At 39.1% G+C, this 15969-nt stretch overlaps 2 protein-coding genes across 2 annotated transcripts in view; both read left to right on the top strand.

Moving 5' to 3' along the window:
• LOC133642530 (cytochrome P450 2K1-like) overlaps positions 1–7342 on the top strand; it is a 16530-nt gene extending 9188 nt beyond the window's left edge. Inside the window, exons 5-9 of the mRNA XM_062036767.1 lie at positions 2925–3104; positions 3185–3326; positions 3401–3585; positions 3665–3806; positions 6303–7342. Coding sequence (XP_061892751.1) covers positions 2925–3104; positions 3185–3326; positions 3401–3585; positions 3665–3806; positions 6303–6490 — 837 coding nt within the window. The 3' untranslated portion in view covers positions 6491–7342. The remainder of the gene's footprint in view (positions 1–2924; positions 3105–3184; positions 3327–3400; positions 3586–3664; positions 3807–6302) is intronic.
• A 1226-nt stretch (positions 7343–8568) lies between these two features.
• On the top strand, positions 8569–14165 carry LOC133642529 (cytochrome P450 2K1-like). Its single transcript, XM_062036766.1, has 9 exons — positions 8569–8809; positions 8894–9056; positions 11917–12066; positions 12136–12296; positions 12813–12992; positions 13078–13219; positions 13288–13472; positions 13539–13680; positions 13750–14165. The coding sequence occupies exons 1-9, from the start codon at positions 8612–8614 to the stop codon at positions 13935–13937; spliced, it is 1509 nt and encodes a 502-aa protein (XP_061892750.1). The 5' UTR covers positions 8569–8611; the 3' UTR covers positions 13938–14165.
• Positions 14166–15969: the final 1804 nt, after the last annotated feature.

The raw sequence follows: 15969 nt of genomic DNA, 5'->3' as shown, positions 1-15969 counted from the left end.
CAGGGTGTACCCCGCCTTCCGCCCGATTGTAGCTGAGATAGGCTCCAGCGACCCCTAAGAGAATAAGCGGTAGAAAATGGATGGATGGATGGATGGCACGTGAATTGTACACACCCACATATTGAGATACACGTTTGCAAATAATTTTGCTACAATAATACTTCCATAGAATAGTCACACTACAAGGCACCGTAGAAAAAATAAAATACCCAGAAACAAATATTACCAAAACATATTTTTGAGGAGAGAACAGTGCACTGCAAAAAGTCAGTGTTCAAAAACAAGAAAAAAAAAATACAAAAATGAGGGGTATTTTATTTGAACTAAGCAAAATTATCTGCCAATAGAACAAGAAAATTTGGCTTGTCAAGACTATCCAAAACAAGTCAAATTAACTAACTTGAATGAACCCAAAAATACCTTAAAATACGTATATTCTCACTAATAACAAGTGCACTTTTCTTGGTAGAAAAAAAAGAGACCTTTTTGCTCAATATGTTGACAAATATTCTTAAATTAAGTAAATGCTAGTGCCATTATCTTGACATAATGATATAATAATAATAATAATAATGGAGTAGATTTTATATCGCGCTTTTCTATTATTAGATACTCAAATTGGGCTCGGCATCATGATTTTTTTTTTCATGCTTGAAATAAGAAATTATTACTTTCAAAAGGTAGTTTTATACTTGTGAGTGTTGATGACGCAGCTTTGCAACAGTTGATATTCTAGTTTCAAGCATGTTTTCTCAATATAGGTCATCAAATCTCAGCTACAAGCTGTAATATCTTACTGAGATCATTTAGGACCAAAACCCTTAAAACAAGTAAAACACTCTTAACATAAAATCTGCTTAGTGAGAAGAATTATCTTATCAGACAGAAAATAAGAAAATATCACCCTTATTTGAGATATTTAATCTTACTTAGATTTCAGTTTTTGCAGTGTAGTTTTATATGCTGCTTGGCCAGGTACCCAACCTGGTGCCCTGGGTCCTAGCGTACCCATGTTACACAAAAATAAGTTATTTTATTATAATTAAGCCGAAATCAATGCAAAAGCTACTGTCGTGTCAAAATGACTGAAAGCAGAACAAACAAGTGAATAAATGTAAACCTCAAAGTCAGTATAAAGTACACAACAAATGCAAGGTGTATCAAAACAACCCCAACAGATATTGAGCTTGTGTCTCAACATTGACGGCATTAACCGAAATAAATAACTAAAAATATTACCAATGCAACAGATGAGAAATAGTGTGCAACTGCAGTGTTTAAAGACTTACCTAAAGCATTTGACGCTGATGTGTATTTCTGGTCTTGTCATCCTCGTCCGGACAGAAGGGCAACAGGGCACTGGATCAAAAGAGACGTCGGAGACGCTTTACTGAACCAAAAGTTGCTTTATTACAAGCGAGCGTCATTATACAGGACTGCAGTTCCTGGAGGAAGTCAAGTCAAAAAATGTGTCTCTCCTAATTTGGAGGAGCTGAACCACGGTCTTGTATTCCTTCTTTCTCTGTCTGGTTGTGTGTTAATTCAGGAGAGTACAACCTGACCATGTAAGGAGGTGTTTGTGTGTAAGTGACTTGGAAGACAACCGATGTATACCATAACTTGTAGGTTGACGTTCAAGATAAACATGGAGTCTCTCCTCCAGGATAGAGCTATCTCTTTTGCATTCCGAAGTCTGAATTTATTGCTTCTTCTCGTGAGAGAGTTAACCCAGTCCACAAACGAATGTCCAGCTAAGGCTCGTTAATTTATTATGGGCTGGACCATTATTTACTTAAACCTGGTGGTTCGCTTTCTCCAAGTTGAATATAAACATTCACCATATGTAGAACATAATATGAGTTAATTAATTCACTTCAACGCATATAACCATATTATTTTAATTATCAAATTAGAAGGGTATGGCATCAGAGGGTTGGTCTTGAACTAGGTAAGAAGCTCCTTAACCAACTGGAAGCAATACGTGAAGCTCGGCCAACATACAGTGCTAAATATACAATGTATTGTGGCCGATCCATGCTGATGTCCAGGTTGCCTCTAGTTAACAGCCATAAACAATATTACAACCCTCCCAAATATAACACACTATTTATATCCATTCATACATTCTATTACTTAAATGTATTTTCACGTAAAAAAAATAAATAAATTAGGATGTGGCGACTTTTATTTTATTTTGTAGTATGAATTGTGACTTCCCTGTTCATTTACCGAATCCGGTTAACTTCCTTTGTTTTCACTTTGTCAAACTGCGCATGCAAATGACGTCGAAGCCACATTGGGGTTTACACTGGACTGATAAAGATCACATTTAATTTGCAGTGTAAACAGTCAGCTGAAAAAAATCAGATTAGGAAAAAATCAGATTTGGGTCACTTTAGCCTTCAGTGTAAACGTAGTCAGAGGCAGGGGCAAAGTTACTGCAGGTTGACAGCAAGTGCACCCAAAATAAGAGTGCGAGACAGGAACTAAAACACTAAACGTAGGAACAAACTCAGAACAGTCACCTGACAATAACGCCAGCTTTTTCAACAGAAAAAAATTATTTTTATGTAAAATAATTTGATAACTTTTGCTTAAGTCAATTGAATATTTTGAGATTGAATTTTTTTTAAAATTTTGAACAAAAAGTATTCATTGTACTAGATAAGTTTTCATCAACTAGTACAAACAAGTGTATTTTTTTTTTTTAAATGTATTTTTTTCAATATATTTTTTACATTTTTAATTATTGTTGTTTTTTATTTACACCATTTAGGTGTTACAAAAAGCAACACTTTTATTTTGGAACCCTCTGTATCCTGTGGATATGTACAGTTTATATTCACTTATTCAGCATTATTGTTATTCAAAAGTGATATTTGTATTGCTCACCAAAGGGGAATGTCTATTTTGTTCCATTACAGATGTACGATGCGTTTCCAATGCTGGGTCCTTGGATTAAAAACTGGAGGGATTTAATGAAGAATCTGGAGGATAACACCCAGCATATGATGCAGTTAATAAACAAACTAAGGGAGACTTTCAATCCTGACATATGTCGGTGCTTTGTCGATGCTTTCTGCACACGTAAACTGAGTCTGCAGGTAGGACGTCATTGTGTTTACATTTTTACATTTCCTTAATGCAACCAGTGTGCATAAAAAAATCTGTTGTCTATTGTTAGGAGTCTGATGCTCAGAGGGGGCACTACCATGATGACAACCTGGTCACCAGTGTGATGGATTTGTTTGGAGCTGGAACTGACACAACATCAAACACTCTTCGCTGGAGTCTACTTTTAATGGCCAAGTACCCTCAAATACAAGGTGCAAATCATAATAATAATGCATGAGAGAGTAGTGGTGGAGTGGCATTACTATCAGTGGTCTATTTCCTGCAGATCGGGTCCAGGAGGAGCTTAGTAGGGTGGTGGGAGACCGTCAGATCACAATGGAGGACAGGAGGAACCTGCCTTACGTCGATGCTGTCATCCACGAGACGCAGAGGTTCGCCAACATTGTCCCCATGTCCGTCACTCACAGCACCAGCAGAGACGTCACCTTCCAGGGATACTTCTTTGAAAAGGTCTGCTGCTGCTCCGTAAATAAAGGATCCCTATCAAGTCAAAAGATAATGAATGTTTTTTGTCACTTGGTGCACCAAGGGGACCACTGTGCTGCCTCTGCTGACATCTGTCCTCTATGATGAGAGTGAGTGGGAGACTCCAAACACCTTCAACCCTTCCCACTTCCTGGACGAGGAGGGTAAATTCATCAGGAGGGATGCTTTCTTGCCCTTCTCTGCAGGTACAACCTCTCCTTTCTTTTTTTTAGTTATTTGCTTTTTAGATTCGTCTTCAGTAATGCGAACACTGTATCGATCCATTGTGGTAAAGAAGGAGCTGAGCCGGAAGGCAAAGCTCTCAATTTACCGGTCGATCTACGTTCCCATCCTCACCTATGGTCATGAGCTTTGGGTTATGACCGAAAGGTAGGGATGATGTTTGATAAGAAATTATCGAGTTCAAGCCTATTATCGAATCCTCTTATCGAACCGATTCCTTATCGATTCTCTTATCGAGTCCAGATAGGTTGTTGTATATAGAAAAAAACACAATATTTGGTTTAACAAATTACTTCACATTCTCTACTGCTCGCTACTATAGTATTACCATATCTGAGTTATTGTGCAGAAATGTGGGGAAATAACTACAAATGTGCGCTACATTCGTTAACCGTGTTACAAAAAATAATAATTAGACTGATACATAATGTTGGATATAGAGAACATACTTTATTTATTGAGTCAAAAATATTAAAGTTCGATGATTTGGTAAAATTGCAAACAGCTAAAATGATGTGAAATTAAATGATGGACTGGATTAAGTAAATAAGTTAAACATTGTACTGATATGATCCAGTTTAAGAGGTTGTTCAAATGAATAGTGCTTACAAAGTACAAAGAAGAATAATTATGAGAAATACTTTCAACCTTATTGAAAATAAGATATTCTTCATCTCAGTATATTAATAATGACTGAATTAATTAATTACATATTACAAAACTGTTGTATATACTAATTCACAGATATTTTATTATAAAAAGGTCAGTAAATGATGTATATATTTGTAAACGCTATGAAGTGGGAAAGGGGTAGGATTAAATAAGCTTTACTTCTTCCTACTCCTGTAAAGTGAAATGATATGAAACTGTGATGTGTTATGATGTGGTCGGATCATATTTTGTTTAGTTATGTTCTGTTAGTTTTGGACTTCCTTAGTTGTTTTGTGCAATTTGGGGGTTTGTGTTATTCACCATGGTTACTTATGATTTTCACCTGCCTTGTACGCGCACCTGTTGCTCATCGGAGACTCTATTTAAGCCTGCCTTTTCCGGTCACTCGTCGTGGCTTCATTGTTTGCATTTGCAACAGTTACGTTGGCATTCTGGTTTTCAAGCTCATAATTCCTGTGCTAAAGTTACCGTAGCTTCTAGTATTCCTGTGCTAAGTAACTTTTTGCTTTAGCTTCTCGTGCGAACAGCGCGTTTTACTTTTGTTTCGTTCCTGTCTGTTGTAATGTGTATGATTTATGAGTAATAAATCATCTCCTACCTGCACACTTTCGTCCGGAGCCGTCAGTTTTGCGTCCCGGGAACTAACCGCAGCACGCTGCACCCCACCGTGACAAATGACTGAGCTACGTGACGTCATTTCTTGTGAAGTCTCACGGGGCATTTCTTGTCGGGACGGGAGTCGTTCCCAGGGATTCGAATAAAGAACCAACTCTTTTTCTTTACTATAGTGGTCTCGATAACGGGTACCGGTTCTCAAAAAGGGATTCGAGTCCGAGGACTCGGTTCTTTTCTCATCGAACATCCGGGAAAACCGGTTTCGAGCATCATCCCTACCGAAAGGACAAGATCATTGGTACAAGCGGCCAAAATGAGTTTCCTCCGTCGGGTAGCGGGGGCTCTCCCTTAGAGATAGGGTGAGAAGCTCTGTCATCCGGGAGGAGCTCAGAGTAAAGCCGCTGCTCCTCCACATGGAGAGGAGCCAGATGAGTTGGTTGGGGCATCTGGTCAGGATGCCACCCGAATGCCTCCCTCGGGAGGTGTATAGAGCATGTCTGACCGGTAGGAGGCCACGGGGAAGACCCAGGACACGTTGGGAAGACAATGTGTCAGGTTCAAACACTGATGACATCTATTAAACAGACAAAGAAGAAAGGAATTAAACAGAGACAGAATTAAATTTGGCTCAATTGAGGAGAAACGTCTGGGCTGTACTCTTGTACAGTCTCCACCACGCTCTGACGAAAGATTGTACGCCTCCTCTTTTATTTGGACTTTCCCCGATTACATTGCAACATCTGTTTCGAAGGGAGGGGGGTCGTAAACAGCCATCACCTTTGATTAAAACAGTTAATTCAAGACAAAATCTTCCTGTGGATTAAAATACATAAAAGAAACAGACGCCTTCATGTCGCTTCCCATCGTACTCAGTGGAGTTTTACAAGCCTTTTTCTTGGTAAGATCAAAGACAGCTTTTGTCGTCTCGCAGGGCGAGCTGAACTCAATGTAACACAAAGTTTTGTGATAACTTAGATACAATTATTCTGCCACAATGTCTCCCGGCTGGCCTGGGAACGCCTCGGGATCCCCCGGGAGGAGCTGGACAAAGTGGCTGGGGAGAAGGAAGTCTGGACTTCTCTGCTTAGGCTGCTGGCCCCGAGATCCGACCTCGGATAAGCGGAAGAAAATGAATGGACGGCTTTTTAGATTCACAGAAATTCTCTTTGCAGGCCGCAGGGTTTGTCTTGGGGAAGGTCTGGCCCGGATGGAGCTCTTCCTCTTCTTCACCCACCTCCTCCAGTACTTTCGATTTACCCCTGCACCCGGGATGTCCGAGGACCAGCTGGATTTGACGCCAGCGTTGGGCTTTACACTCAGTCCTCTACCACACCAGTTGTGTGCTGTCAGTCGCCACTGAGAAGGAGTTGTTTAAACAAAGAGTTTTTGTGGTACAGACTTGAAACTTTAGAGATGTCTGCTACATAGACTTAACCTAATGTAGCTGAATTTTTGTGTTAATCTAAATACAATTTTGCAAGTTATTAGATTTTTTATTGATGAACGTTTTTTTTGTGTAACCCTGTAGATAAAAGTAAAAGGAGTGTCTCATACCTTTGCACTCAGTCTGTCATCTTAGGATCAATGATTGACATTATTAATATTAAAATTGATTTTTCCTGGGCTAAAATATCAAAGGACTGCAAATAATGACCAAACTGACATATAAATGACTTTCATATAATCAACATGCAGTTACTTATAACTACTCTTTTGTCATTAGAGAATGTATTTGTAATTGTGTCAAAGCAGTCTTAAAAAATACATTTTATTTTGTCATTTGTGGCTTATATTATAAACAGATAAACTAATGGCAACTTGGATTGTCCTGATAATGTCACTTTCTCCTTTTTAATACAATGTACCCGTTGTTAAAGTCAAACAAAAAAAGACAAAATCCAATAACATCAGACGTTCCAAGACAAAATTGTATGCGTTTTTATTTTGTACATGGAAGAAAAGCTATATATTAAACAATATGCAATATGAATATAAACGAGGAGGAATAACAATGATTAACATTATTAACATTACAATCTGATAAGAATATCACAGGACTGCAAATAATGACTGAAATGTGACATTTGAAATACTTTCAAATGTTCGGCATAGTTACTTTTACCTACTCTATACTAGACAATGCGTTTGTAATTGTTTTAAAGTGGTCTAAAACCATATACATTTTGTTTTGTAATTCTGTATTATATTATAAATAAATAAGTAAATGCACATTTGGACTGTCCCAATAATGTCACTATCTCTTCATAATACAATGTGCCCTCTATAAAGTCAAACAAAATGATGCAACAATAACATTAAAAGTTCCAACACTTTGCCCTAAATTGTATGTGTTTGTATTTGATATATTAAAAATGATTCATTTTGTAACACCAGCACACCTGAGATGGCAGGACATTTTGTACGCGAGTTCCCAGATTTTGGCACAAATAATACCACAAGAACAATAGTATTTACTAATTAGTTTGAATTAAATAAGGTATGAATTGAGTAGGTAGATTATAAATGGGAAAGAATACATAGGGAAACAGAGAAACAAAAAGACATCATACATGACCAACACATTTACAGGCTTGTCAGACAGGTCGGCCGGGCTTGCTGTTTAGGGCGGCTATAGCTGCAGGGATAAGGCTTTTCCCGAGGCGGGCCCTCCGGAATTTGATAGTTCTGTACCTGCGCCCTGATGGTAGTGGGATGATGTATTGGTGTAGTGGGTGAGTCATATCCTGGACTATTGTGAATGATGGACCTATGGTTTAGATCTGAAATGTTGGGTGTGGGTAGGCCGATGATTTTAGCTGCTATGTTTGTAATGCGTGTGAGTTTGGTCCGGTTGGTTACAAAAAGCATAGTTCAATCGGGTTCAGGTCAAGACTCTGTGCAGGCCAGTCAAGTTCGTCTACATCAGACTCTGTCATCCATGTCTTTATGGACCTGGCTTTGTGCTCTGGTGCACTTGTTAATAATCAAATGTAAACAATCAAATGCAGATACTTTTTCTTATGCCTTCTGATCTCTCTCTCTCTCTCTCTCTCTCTCTCTCTCTTGCTGTCCATATCCTACCAAGTCAGACCTACACTGTTCCAATATCCATTTCTCTGTTCTCAATTGTTGATGACTGATGATAACAACCAAACCTAAATTTTATACACCTGTGGCCGGGCCAAGTGGTTAGGACACCTGATTCTGATCATTTGGATGGGTGGCCAAATACTTTTGGCAATATAGTGTATGTAGAGAATCCAAACAATGCACTTTTGTCAAGTAGTACAAAGTGAGTACAAGGTGTTGATCACCTTACATGCCTTTATGAACTTTGTATTTTTGTATTTGAATTGATTTGTTTTGCTGACGGGACTGTGTCAACACGCCCACTGGAGTGTGATTGGAGGAACAGCTTTTATAGAGAGCCACTGAGCGTGTGCAACAAGTGTGTTTGTGAAGGTTCGTGCCCTGACACAACATGTTTGAAGAGCTCCTGCAGGCTCCTGCTTTGGCCTCCTGGTTGGGGCTTCTTGCAGGCCTGCTGGCCGTCTATCTTTTGTACTCCAGTTGGACTTTCCAAGATAATCAGAAGCGTCCTCCTGGACCCAGACGTCTTCCCTTGCTTGGTAACCTGCATCAGTTGGATCTCAAGAGGCTTGATCAGTCTCTTTTTAACGTGAGTCATTCTTGTTTTTCATACTGTTGTAGGCTAATGCATGCTAGTGCATGTCTTACATCGACCTAACCCTGATTTGTTTAGCTGTCTAAAAGGTACGGACCGGTGTTTACCGTCTACTTGGGACTCAAGAAGGTGGTGGTCCTGGCTGGAAGCAAGACTGTCAGACAGGCTCTCATCAATCATGCTGATGAGTTTGGGGAGAGAGAAATCACCCCTTTATTCCACGATTTCTCCAAAGGGCATGGTAAATATTTCCTATGTCTCTAGGTGTCTTGAAGGTCACCAACTAAAAGCTACCAGGAACAGTTTCTCCGAGCTGGCAAGATTTATAACTAATCAAAATAAAATGTAGTGGTATTAGTGTCTGCATTGTTTATGACAGTCCGATAAAAATTGCATGAGTAGTCAAGTGTTTTCTGAAGAGTTGCAATCTATAATTGGCCATAGATAGTACTTTACTGTCATGGCGCCTAAAAAATATAACGAAATTACGTTTTTTAGCACAGACCTGTGCAAGTCAATGATGCATCCATTTTAAAAAGGGCTATAAAAATGTTTTAGTTTTTCGTACCAACACATTTTTCTTGTTACATTAGATGGTTTTGCTGAATTTTTCAATTGTTGCTGTTTATCTTTATTAGCACAGTATAAAACAGGCTGCACTTTGTACACAACTGCCTTATTAGTTATTTGCATTCATTATTCAGCCCACCCTGAAAGCAAACAGTCCTTTAAACTACAGGTGAAAACAACTCGGGGTTATTCATTTATTTTCTCCACAATGAAGTTGTAAAAATAAGCACACAAAGGAATTGCATTAATATACACAAAGTGCACATACATGTAGGAATCATGTTAAATAGACAACACAGTTTGGTATAAACTGAAAAAAGCAATACAATTATAACAATGGTTGGCTCTCATGACACTCGCTTAATGCTAACATACAACTGAGGTAAAAATCAATGGAAAAGCTACCATAAAGTGTTATAATGACATAGGGCACAACTAACAATTACATTAATTCTAACTTCAATATCAGTATCAAGTACACCACAAATGCACAGTGTATCAAAACATCTTAAAGGGGAACTGTACTTTTTATTTTTTTATTTTGCATATCATTCATAATCATTATGAAAGATATGACGACGGATGTATTTTGTTTTTAATGCATTCTAATTAATAGATAAACTGAAATAAAAGCGGCCAATTGGAGCTCCGCTATCCCGCCTATAAAATCCTCTAAATAACCATTCAAAAAGCCCCAACAATACTCATTTTACATTTCATGACCTGAATATCAACTAAGTATTTGTGATATTGTTATTATAAGCGCTAACACAGATAAACTATTTATAGCGGCGCCGCTATTCACCTCGATTGGTTACTGCTAGGAGTAATATATATATATATATATATATATATATATATATATATATATATACACATATATATATAAATACAGTCGCGATCAAAAGTTTACATACACTTGTAAAGAACATAATGTCATGGCTGTCTTGAGTTTCCAATAATTTCTACAACTCTTATTTGTTTGTGATAGAGTGATTGGAGCACATACTTGTTGGTCACAAAAAACATTCATAAAGTTTGGTTCTTTTATGAATTTATTATGGGTCTACTGAAAATGTGACCAAATCTGCACGTGTCAAAAGTATACATACAGCAATGTTACTATTTGGTTACATGTCCCTTGGCAAGTTTCACTGCAATAAGGCGCTTTTGGTAGCCATCCACAAGCTTCTGGTTGAATTTTTTTGACCACTCCTCTTGACAAAATTGGTGCAGTTCAGCTAAATCTGTTGGTTTTCTGACATGGACTTGTTTCTTCAGCAAAGTCAGGACTTTGGGAAGGCCATTCTAAAACATTAATTCTAGCCTGATTTAGCCATTCATTTACCACTTTTGACGTGTGTTTTGGGGTCATTGTCCTGTTGGAACACCCAACTGCGCACAAGACCCAACCGCTGGTTGATTTTAGGTTGTCCTGAAGAATTTGGAGGTAATCCTCCTTTTTCATTGTCCCATTTACTCTCTGTAAAGCACCAGTTCCATTGGCAGCAAAACAGGCCCAGAGCATAATACTACCACCACCATGCTTGACGGTAGATTTGGTGTTCCTGGGATTAAAGGCCTCACCTTTTCTCCTCCAAACATAATGCTGGGTATTATGGCCAAACAGCTCAATTTTTGTTTCATCTGACACCACACGGACAAAGATAAGACCTTCTGGAGAAAAGTTATGTGGTCAATTATTGGAAACTTTTGACTACGACTGTATATAATTTTTTTATTTTTTTAACGAGTGTTGGCCCCTAAATATGTGAATGCATGGGAAACACTAGTATTTGTGTAACATCCAATAGTGGTAATCAGAAGGTTATAAAAAAGGATATTTGACCAGTATGAGTTGTTTCAACTTGGTTCGACTACTCTAATAATTGTTGTCTTTAAGCTGTGTAAAAACCCACTGACCTGCTGGTTTATTATGTGAAACAACAAATAGACATATACATACATTACATAACATTAAATATAAAATAAATTTAAAAAACTGTTAAAATTTTCAATCATTTTCATTTTTGAACTTTTTTGGATTATTTATAGTTTAGGTTGCAGTGTTTTGTTTAGTTCAACGTATCTTTTTTAAGGTAATTCGGTAATTGTTCAAGTATTAAAGTTTCAATTTGAAATTCACACTCTCATTTATGGCTGCACCTATCAATTATTTTAGTAATCGAGTAATCCATCAATTAGTTTGTTGGATTAGCCTAGTAGTTGGATAAAACAAATTTTATCACCTTAATATGCATTTAAACAATTATTATTTTGATTGCCATAACTTATTTATTTTTCTAAAACATGCGCATAAACAACATTGAAATGGCACTTTTAATATGTATGTGTGCCAAATAACTGTTTGTGACCTTCGGCCCCACACCCAGAAAAGTACACGTGAGATGGAGAAATCCACAAGACAGAAAAAGGACAGGGAAAGTGGCAGGATCATAATGTCAGGCAGAAACAGAAATGACACTAAAACTTATTTTCTCATGTAAAACACACTTGTTACTTGCTTACAGGCATAGGATTCTCCAACGGTGATGGCTGGAAGGAAATGAGGCGCTTTACCTTAACAACTCTGAGAGATTTTGGGATGGGCAAGAGACTCAGTGAAGAGAAAATCACTGAGGAGTGTCACTACCTGATTGAAGAGTTTGAAAAACATGAAGGTAACTTTTTATTGACTTAAATCCACATGTTTTAAAATTTGGTTTCAAAAGCATTCTCTCTTTCCTCAGACAAAGCCTTTGACAACACAACGATCATCACCTACGCAGCTTCAAATATCATTTCTGCCATCATATTCGGAAAGAGGTTTGACTTCAAAGATCCAGTCCTCCAAGAAATGGTGGAAAATGACAGAGAAGGCAGCCGTCTGTCTGCATCAGTTTCCCTTTTGGTACTCCATCAACACATTGCCTTTTTACAAAACCCAAAACCAGTGAAGTTGGCACGTTGTGTAAATCGTAAATAAAAACAGAATACAATGATTTGCAACTCCTTTTCAACTTATATTCAATTGAATATAATTTGACTGCAAAGACAAGATATTTAATGTTCGAACTGAGAAACCTGCAAATATTTGTATTTATTAGTTGTTTTTTTTTCCATTTATTCAATTAATTCAAAAATGACAATTGAATTAAAAAAAATTTTTATGTTTGTTTTGGACAAAAAATATAAAACTTATACGATAAGTTTTCATACAAACAAGTGTAATTTTGTTTAATTATTAAAAAATGTTTATATTTTTATTTTAGTTTAGGTGTTATAAAAATTGGCGGTTTTATTTTGGAACCCTCTGTGTCCTGTGGATTTGTACAGTTTTTATTCACTTATTCAGCATTATTGTTCTTTAAAAGTGATGTTTGTGTTACTCACCAAAGGGAATAATGTCTATTTTGTTCCATGACAGATCTACAATACGTTTCCAATGCTGGGTCCCTGGCTTAAAAACTGGAGGGATTTCATGAAAAAAGTGCAGGATAACAACCGGCATATGTTGCACTTAATAAACAAACTAAGGGAGACTTTCAATCCTGACATATGTCGGTGCTTTGTCGATGCTTTCTGCACACGTAAGCTGAGTCTGAAGGTAAGACGTCACTGTGTTTACATTTACATTTTACCTTTTGTTAATGCAACCGTGCACGCAAAACATTTCTGACGTCTTTCGTAAGGAGTCTGACGCTCAGAGGGTGCACTACCATGATGACAACCTGGTCAGCAGTGTGACGGATCTGTTTGGGGCTGGAACTGACACAACATCAAACACTCTTTGCTGGAGTCTACTTTTAATGGCCAAGTACCCTCAAATACAAGGTGCAAATCATATTTCATGAGAGAGTAGTGGTAAAGTGGCATTACTCTCAGTGGTCTATTTCCTGCAGATCGGGTCCAGGAGGAGCTTAGTAGGGTGGTGGGAGACCGTCAGATCACAATGGAGGACAGGAGGAACCTGCCTTACATCGATGCTGTCATCCACGAGACGCAGAGGTTCGCCAACATTGTCCCCATGTCCATCCCTCACAGCACCAGCAGAGACGTCACCTTCCAGGGATACTTCATTGAAAAGGTCCGTGAATAAAGGATCCCAATCAAGTAAAAAAAAAAAGTGTTTTTTGTCACTTGGTGCACCAAGGGGACCACTGTGCTCCCTCTGCTGACATCTGTCCTCTATGATGAGAGTGAGTGGGAGACACCAAACACCTTCAACCCTTCCCACTTCCTGGACGAGGAGGGTAAATTCATCAGGAGGGATGCTTTCTTGCCCTTCTCTGCAGGTAAAACCTCTCTTTCTTTCTTTTTTTTTAGTTACTTGCTTTTTAGATTCACAAATATTGTCTTTGCAGGCCGCAGGGCTTGTCTTGGGGAAGGTCTGGCCCGGATGGAGCTCTTCCTCTTCTTCACACACCTCCTGCAGCGCTATCGATTCACCCCTGCACCCGGGATGTCGGAGGACCAGCTGGATTTGACCCCAGTGGTGGGCTTTACACTCAGTCCTCTACCACACCAGTTGTGTGCTGTCAGTCGCTACTGAGGACGAGTTGTTTTAATTAAAGTAAAAGGAGTGTCTAATACCTTTGCACTCAGTCTGCCAATTTCGGATCAATGATTAACATTATTAACATTATAACTGGATATTTACCTACTCTATATCAGACAATGTGTATGTAATTGTTTTAAAGTGGTCTAAAACCATTTACATTTTGTTTTGTGATTGTTGATTATATTATAGATGAATAATTAAATGCAAATTTGTACTGTCCTGATAATGTCACTATCTCCTCATAACACAATGTAACCACTATAAAGTCAAACAAAATGATGCATTATACAACAATAACATTCAAAATGCAAGTTCAGTGTTACAAGTTGTACTTTACACACACGTTTTGCTCTAAACTAGCCCCAAAATTTGGCGTTGATGTTGCTGTGAAAGGGCTTGGTCAAAGCTGCAACTCTGTGTGTGTTGACATCTTTAAAAAAAAGGGTGTAGATCATTTTGGGTATGGGGAATGCCAATAAAAATATGCAAGACGATCCAATATTATGTTGTAATTAGCTAATTAATCTAAATTATTTCATAAATAAACCTGTAGACCCTGTAGACTACCTCCCCAACCCTCTCCAGGGCCCCTTCGAGCTGATGTCCAGCTTGGGACACCGCCCATTTTTCCCGCATCGGCCTGTAGACCCACACAAGTTTTCTCGTTTAGAAGTGTCTTTCTGTTGTGGTAACATCGTAGATGCCCTTTTGACGCGACCCGGCGTTTGCCAGCTGGTCTCTGGCGAAGATTTGTGCGGATTCCATCCGGTCCTGCAGCTTCTTCGCATATTCCAGGCCAGGTGGAACAGCTGGAGCAACCGGTGGTCTGCCGGAAGCGACCTCTGCAGGAGTGTGCAGCTCTCTTCCCAGCATCAGCAAAGCAGGCGTGCACTGGTTGGAGTCCTTAACAGCCAACCTGTCGGCCATGAGAACCTGTGAAAGGTGGGTGTCCCAGTCCCGCTGGGGTTCTGCAGTCAAACTGGCTAGTTGTTGTGCCAGCGTCCGGTTAAACCTCTTCAGTGTGGGTTTTCTGCGTTCCCAAGCGGTCACATAGGGCTGCAAACACCTTGGACTTGAAATTGTGGCCCTTGTCGCTGTGAAGGATGGTAGCTGTCCCAAACTGGCTGAACATCCCAAGAGCCTCTTAGTCTGGGACAGCATATGCCTCTGGCCATTTTGTTAAATAGTCCATGGCCACTAAAACATACCCCTTGTGTAAAGAACAGCCATCGCAGCTGCAGCAGTCGTCTACGTCTCTGCGCTGCAGTCCCCAGTAGTAGCCCTGTCGCAGGCGACGAACTGACTTGGAGATGAGAACGGTTGATGAAGCACGGTAGCAGCGATGGTGCGTTAAATGGTGTTCATTTGAAACTATATAACTCTTAAAGGCCTATTGAAATGCGATTTTCTTATTTATGATAAATAAATGATAAATGGGTTATACTTGTATAGCGCTTTTCTACCTTCAAGGTACTCAAAGCGCTTTGACACTATTTCCACATTTACCCATTCACACACTGATGGCGGGAGCTGCCATGCAAGGCGCTAACCAGCAGCCATCAGAGGCAAAGGGTTAAGTGTCTTGCCCAAGGACACAACGGACGTGACTAGGAAGGTAGAAGGTGGGAATTGAACCCCAGTAACCAGCAACACTCCGATTGCTGGCACAGCCACTCTACCAACTTCGCCACGCCGTCCCAATTTAAACGGGGATAGCAGGTCCATTCTATGTGTCATACTTGATCATTTCGCGATATTGCCATATTTTTGCTGAAATTATTTAGTAGAGAACATCGACGATAAAGATCGCAACTTTTGGTCACTGATAAAAAAGCCTTGCCTGTAGCGTGACGTCACAGGTTGTGGAGCTCCTCACATCTGCACATTGTTTACAATCATGGCCACCAGCAGCGAGAGCGATTCGGACCGAGAAAGCGACGATTTCCCCATTAATTTGAGCGAGGATGAAAGATTCGTGGATGAGGAAAGTGAGAGTGAAGGACTAGAGGGCAGTGGAAGCGAT

This window comes from Entelurus aequoreus, linkage group LG25 (genome assembly GCF_033978785.1).
Source record: "Entelurus aequoreus isolate RoL-2023_Sb linkage group LG25, RoL_Eaeq_v1.1, whole genome shotgun sequence".
Taxonomy (NCBI): Eukaryota; Metazoa; Chordata; class Actinopteri; order Syngnathiformes; family Syngnathidae; genus Entelurus; species Entelurus aequoreus.
The sequence above is the reverse complement of the archived record's forward strand: the minus strand, read 5'-3'. Positions and strand labels throughout refer to the sequence as shown.

What these genes read in the sequence shown, in the direction of transcription:
- LOC133642529 (XM_062036766.1), top strand. Translation starts at nt 8,612, where the DNA reads ATGTTTGAAGAGCTCCTGCAGGCTCCTGCTTTGGCCTCCTGGTTGGGG. An exon ending in CGATTTCTCCAAAGGGCATG is followed by an intron (nt 9,057 to 11,916) that starts GTAAATATTTCC and finishes ACTTGCTTACAG; the next exon opens with GCATAGGATTCTCCAACGGT. An exon ending in TTTCTTGCCCTTCTCTGCAG is followed by an intron (nt 13,681 to 13,749) that starts GTAAAACCTCTC and finishes TTGTCTTTGCAG; the next exon opens with GCCGCAGGGCTTGTCTTGGG.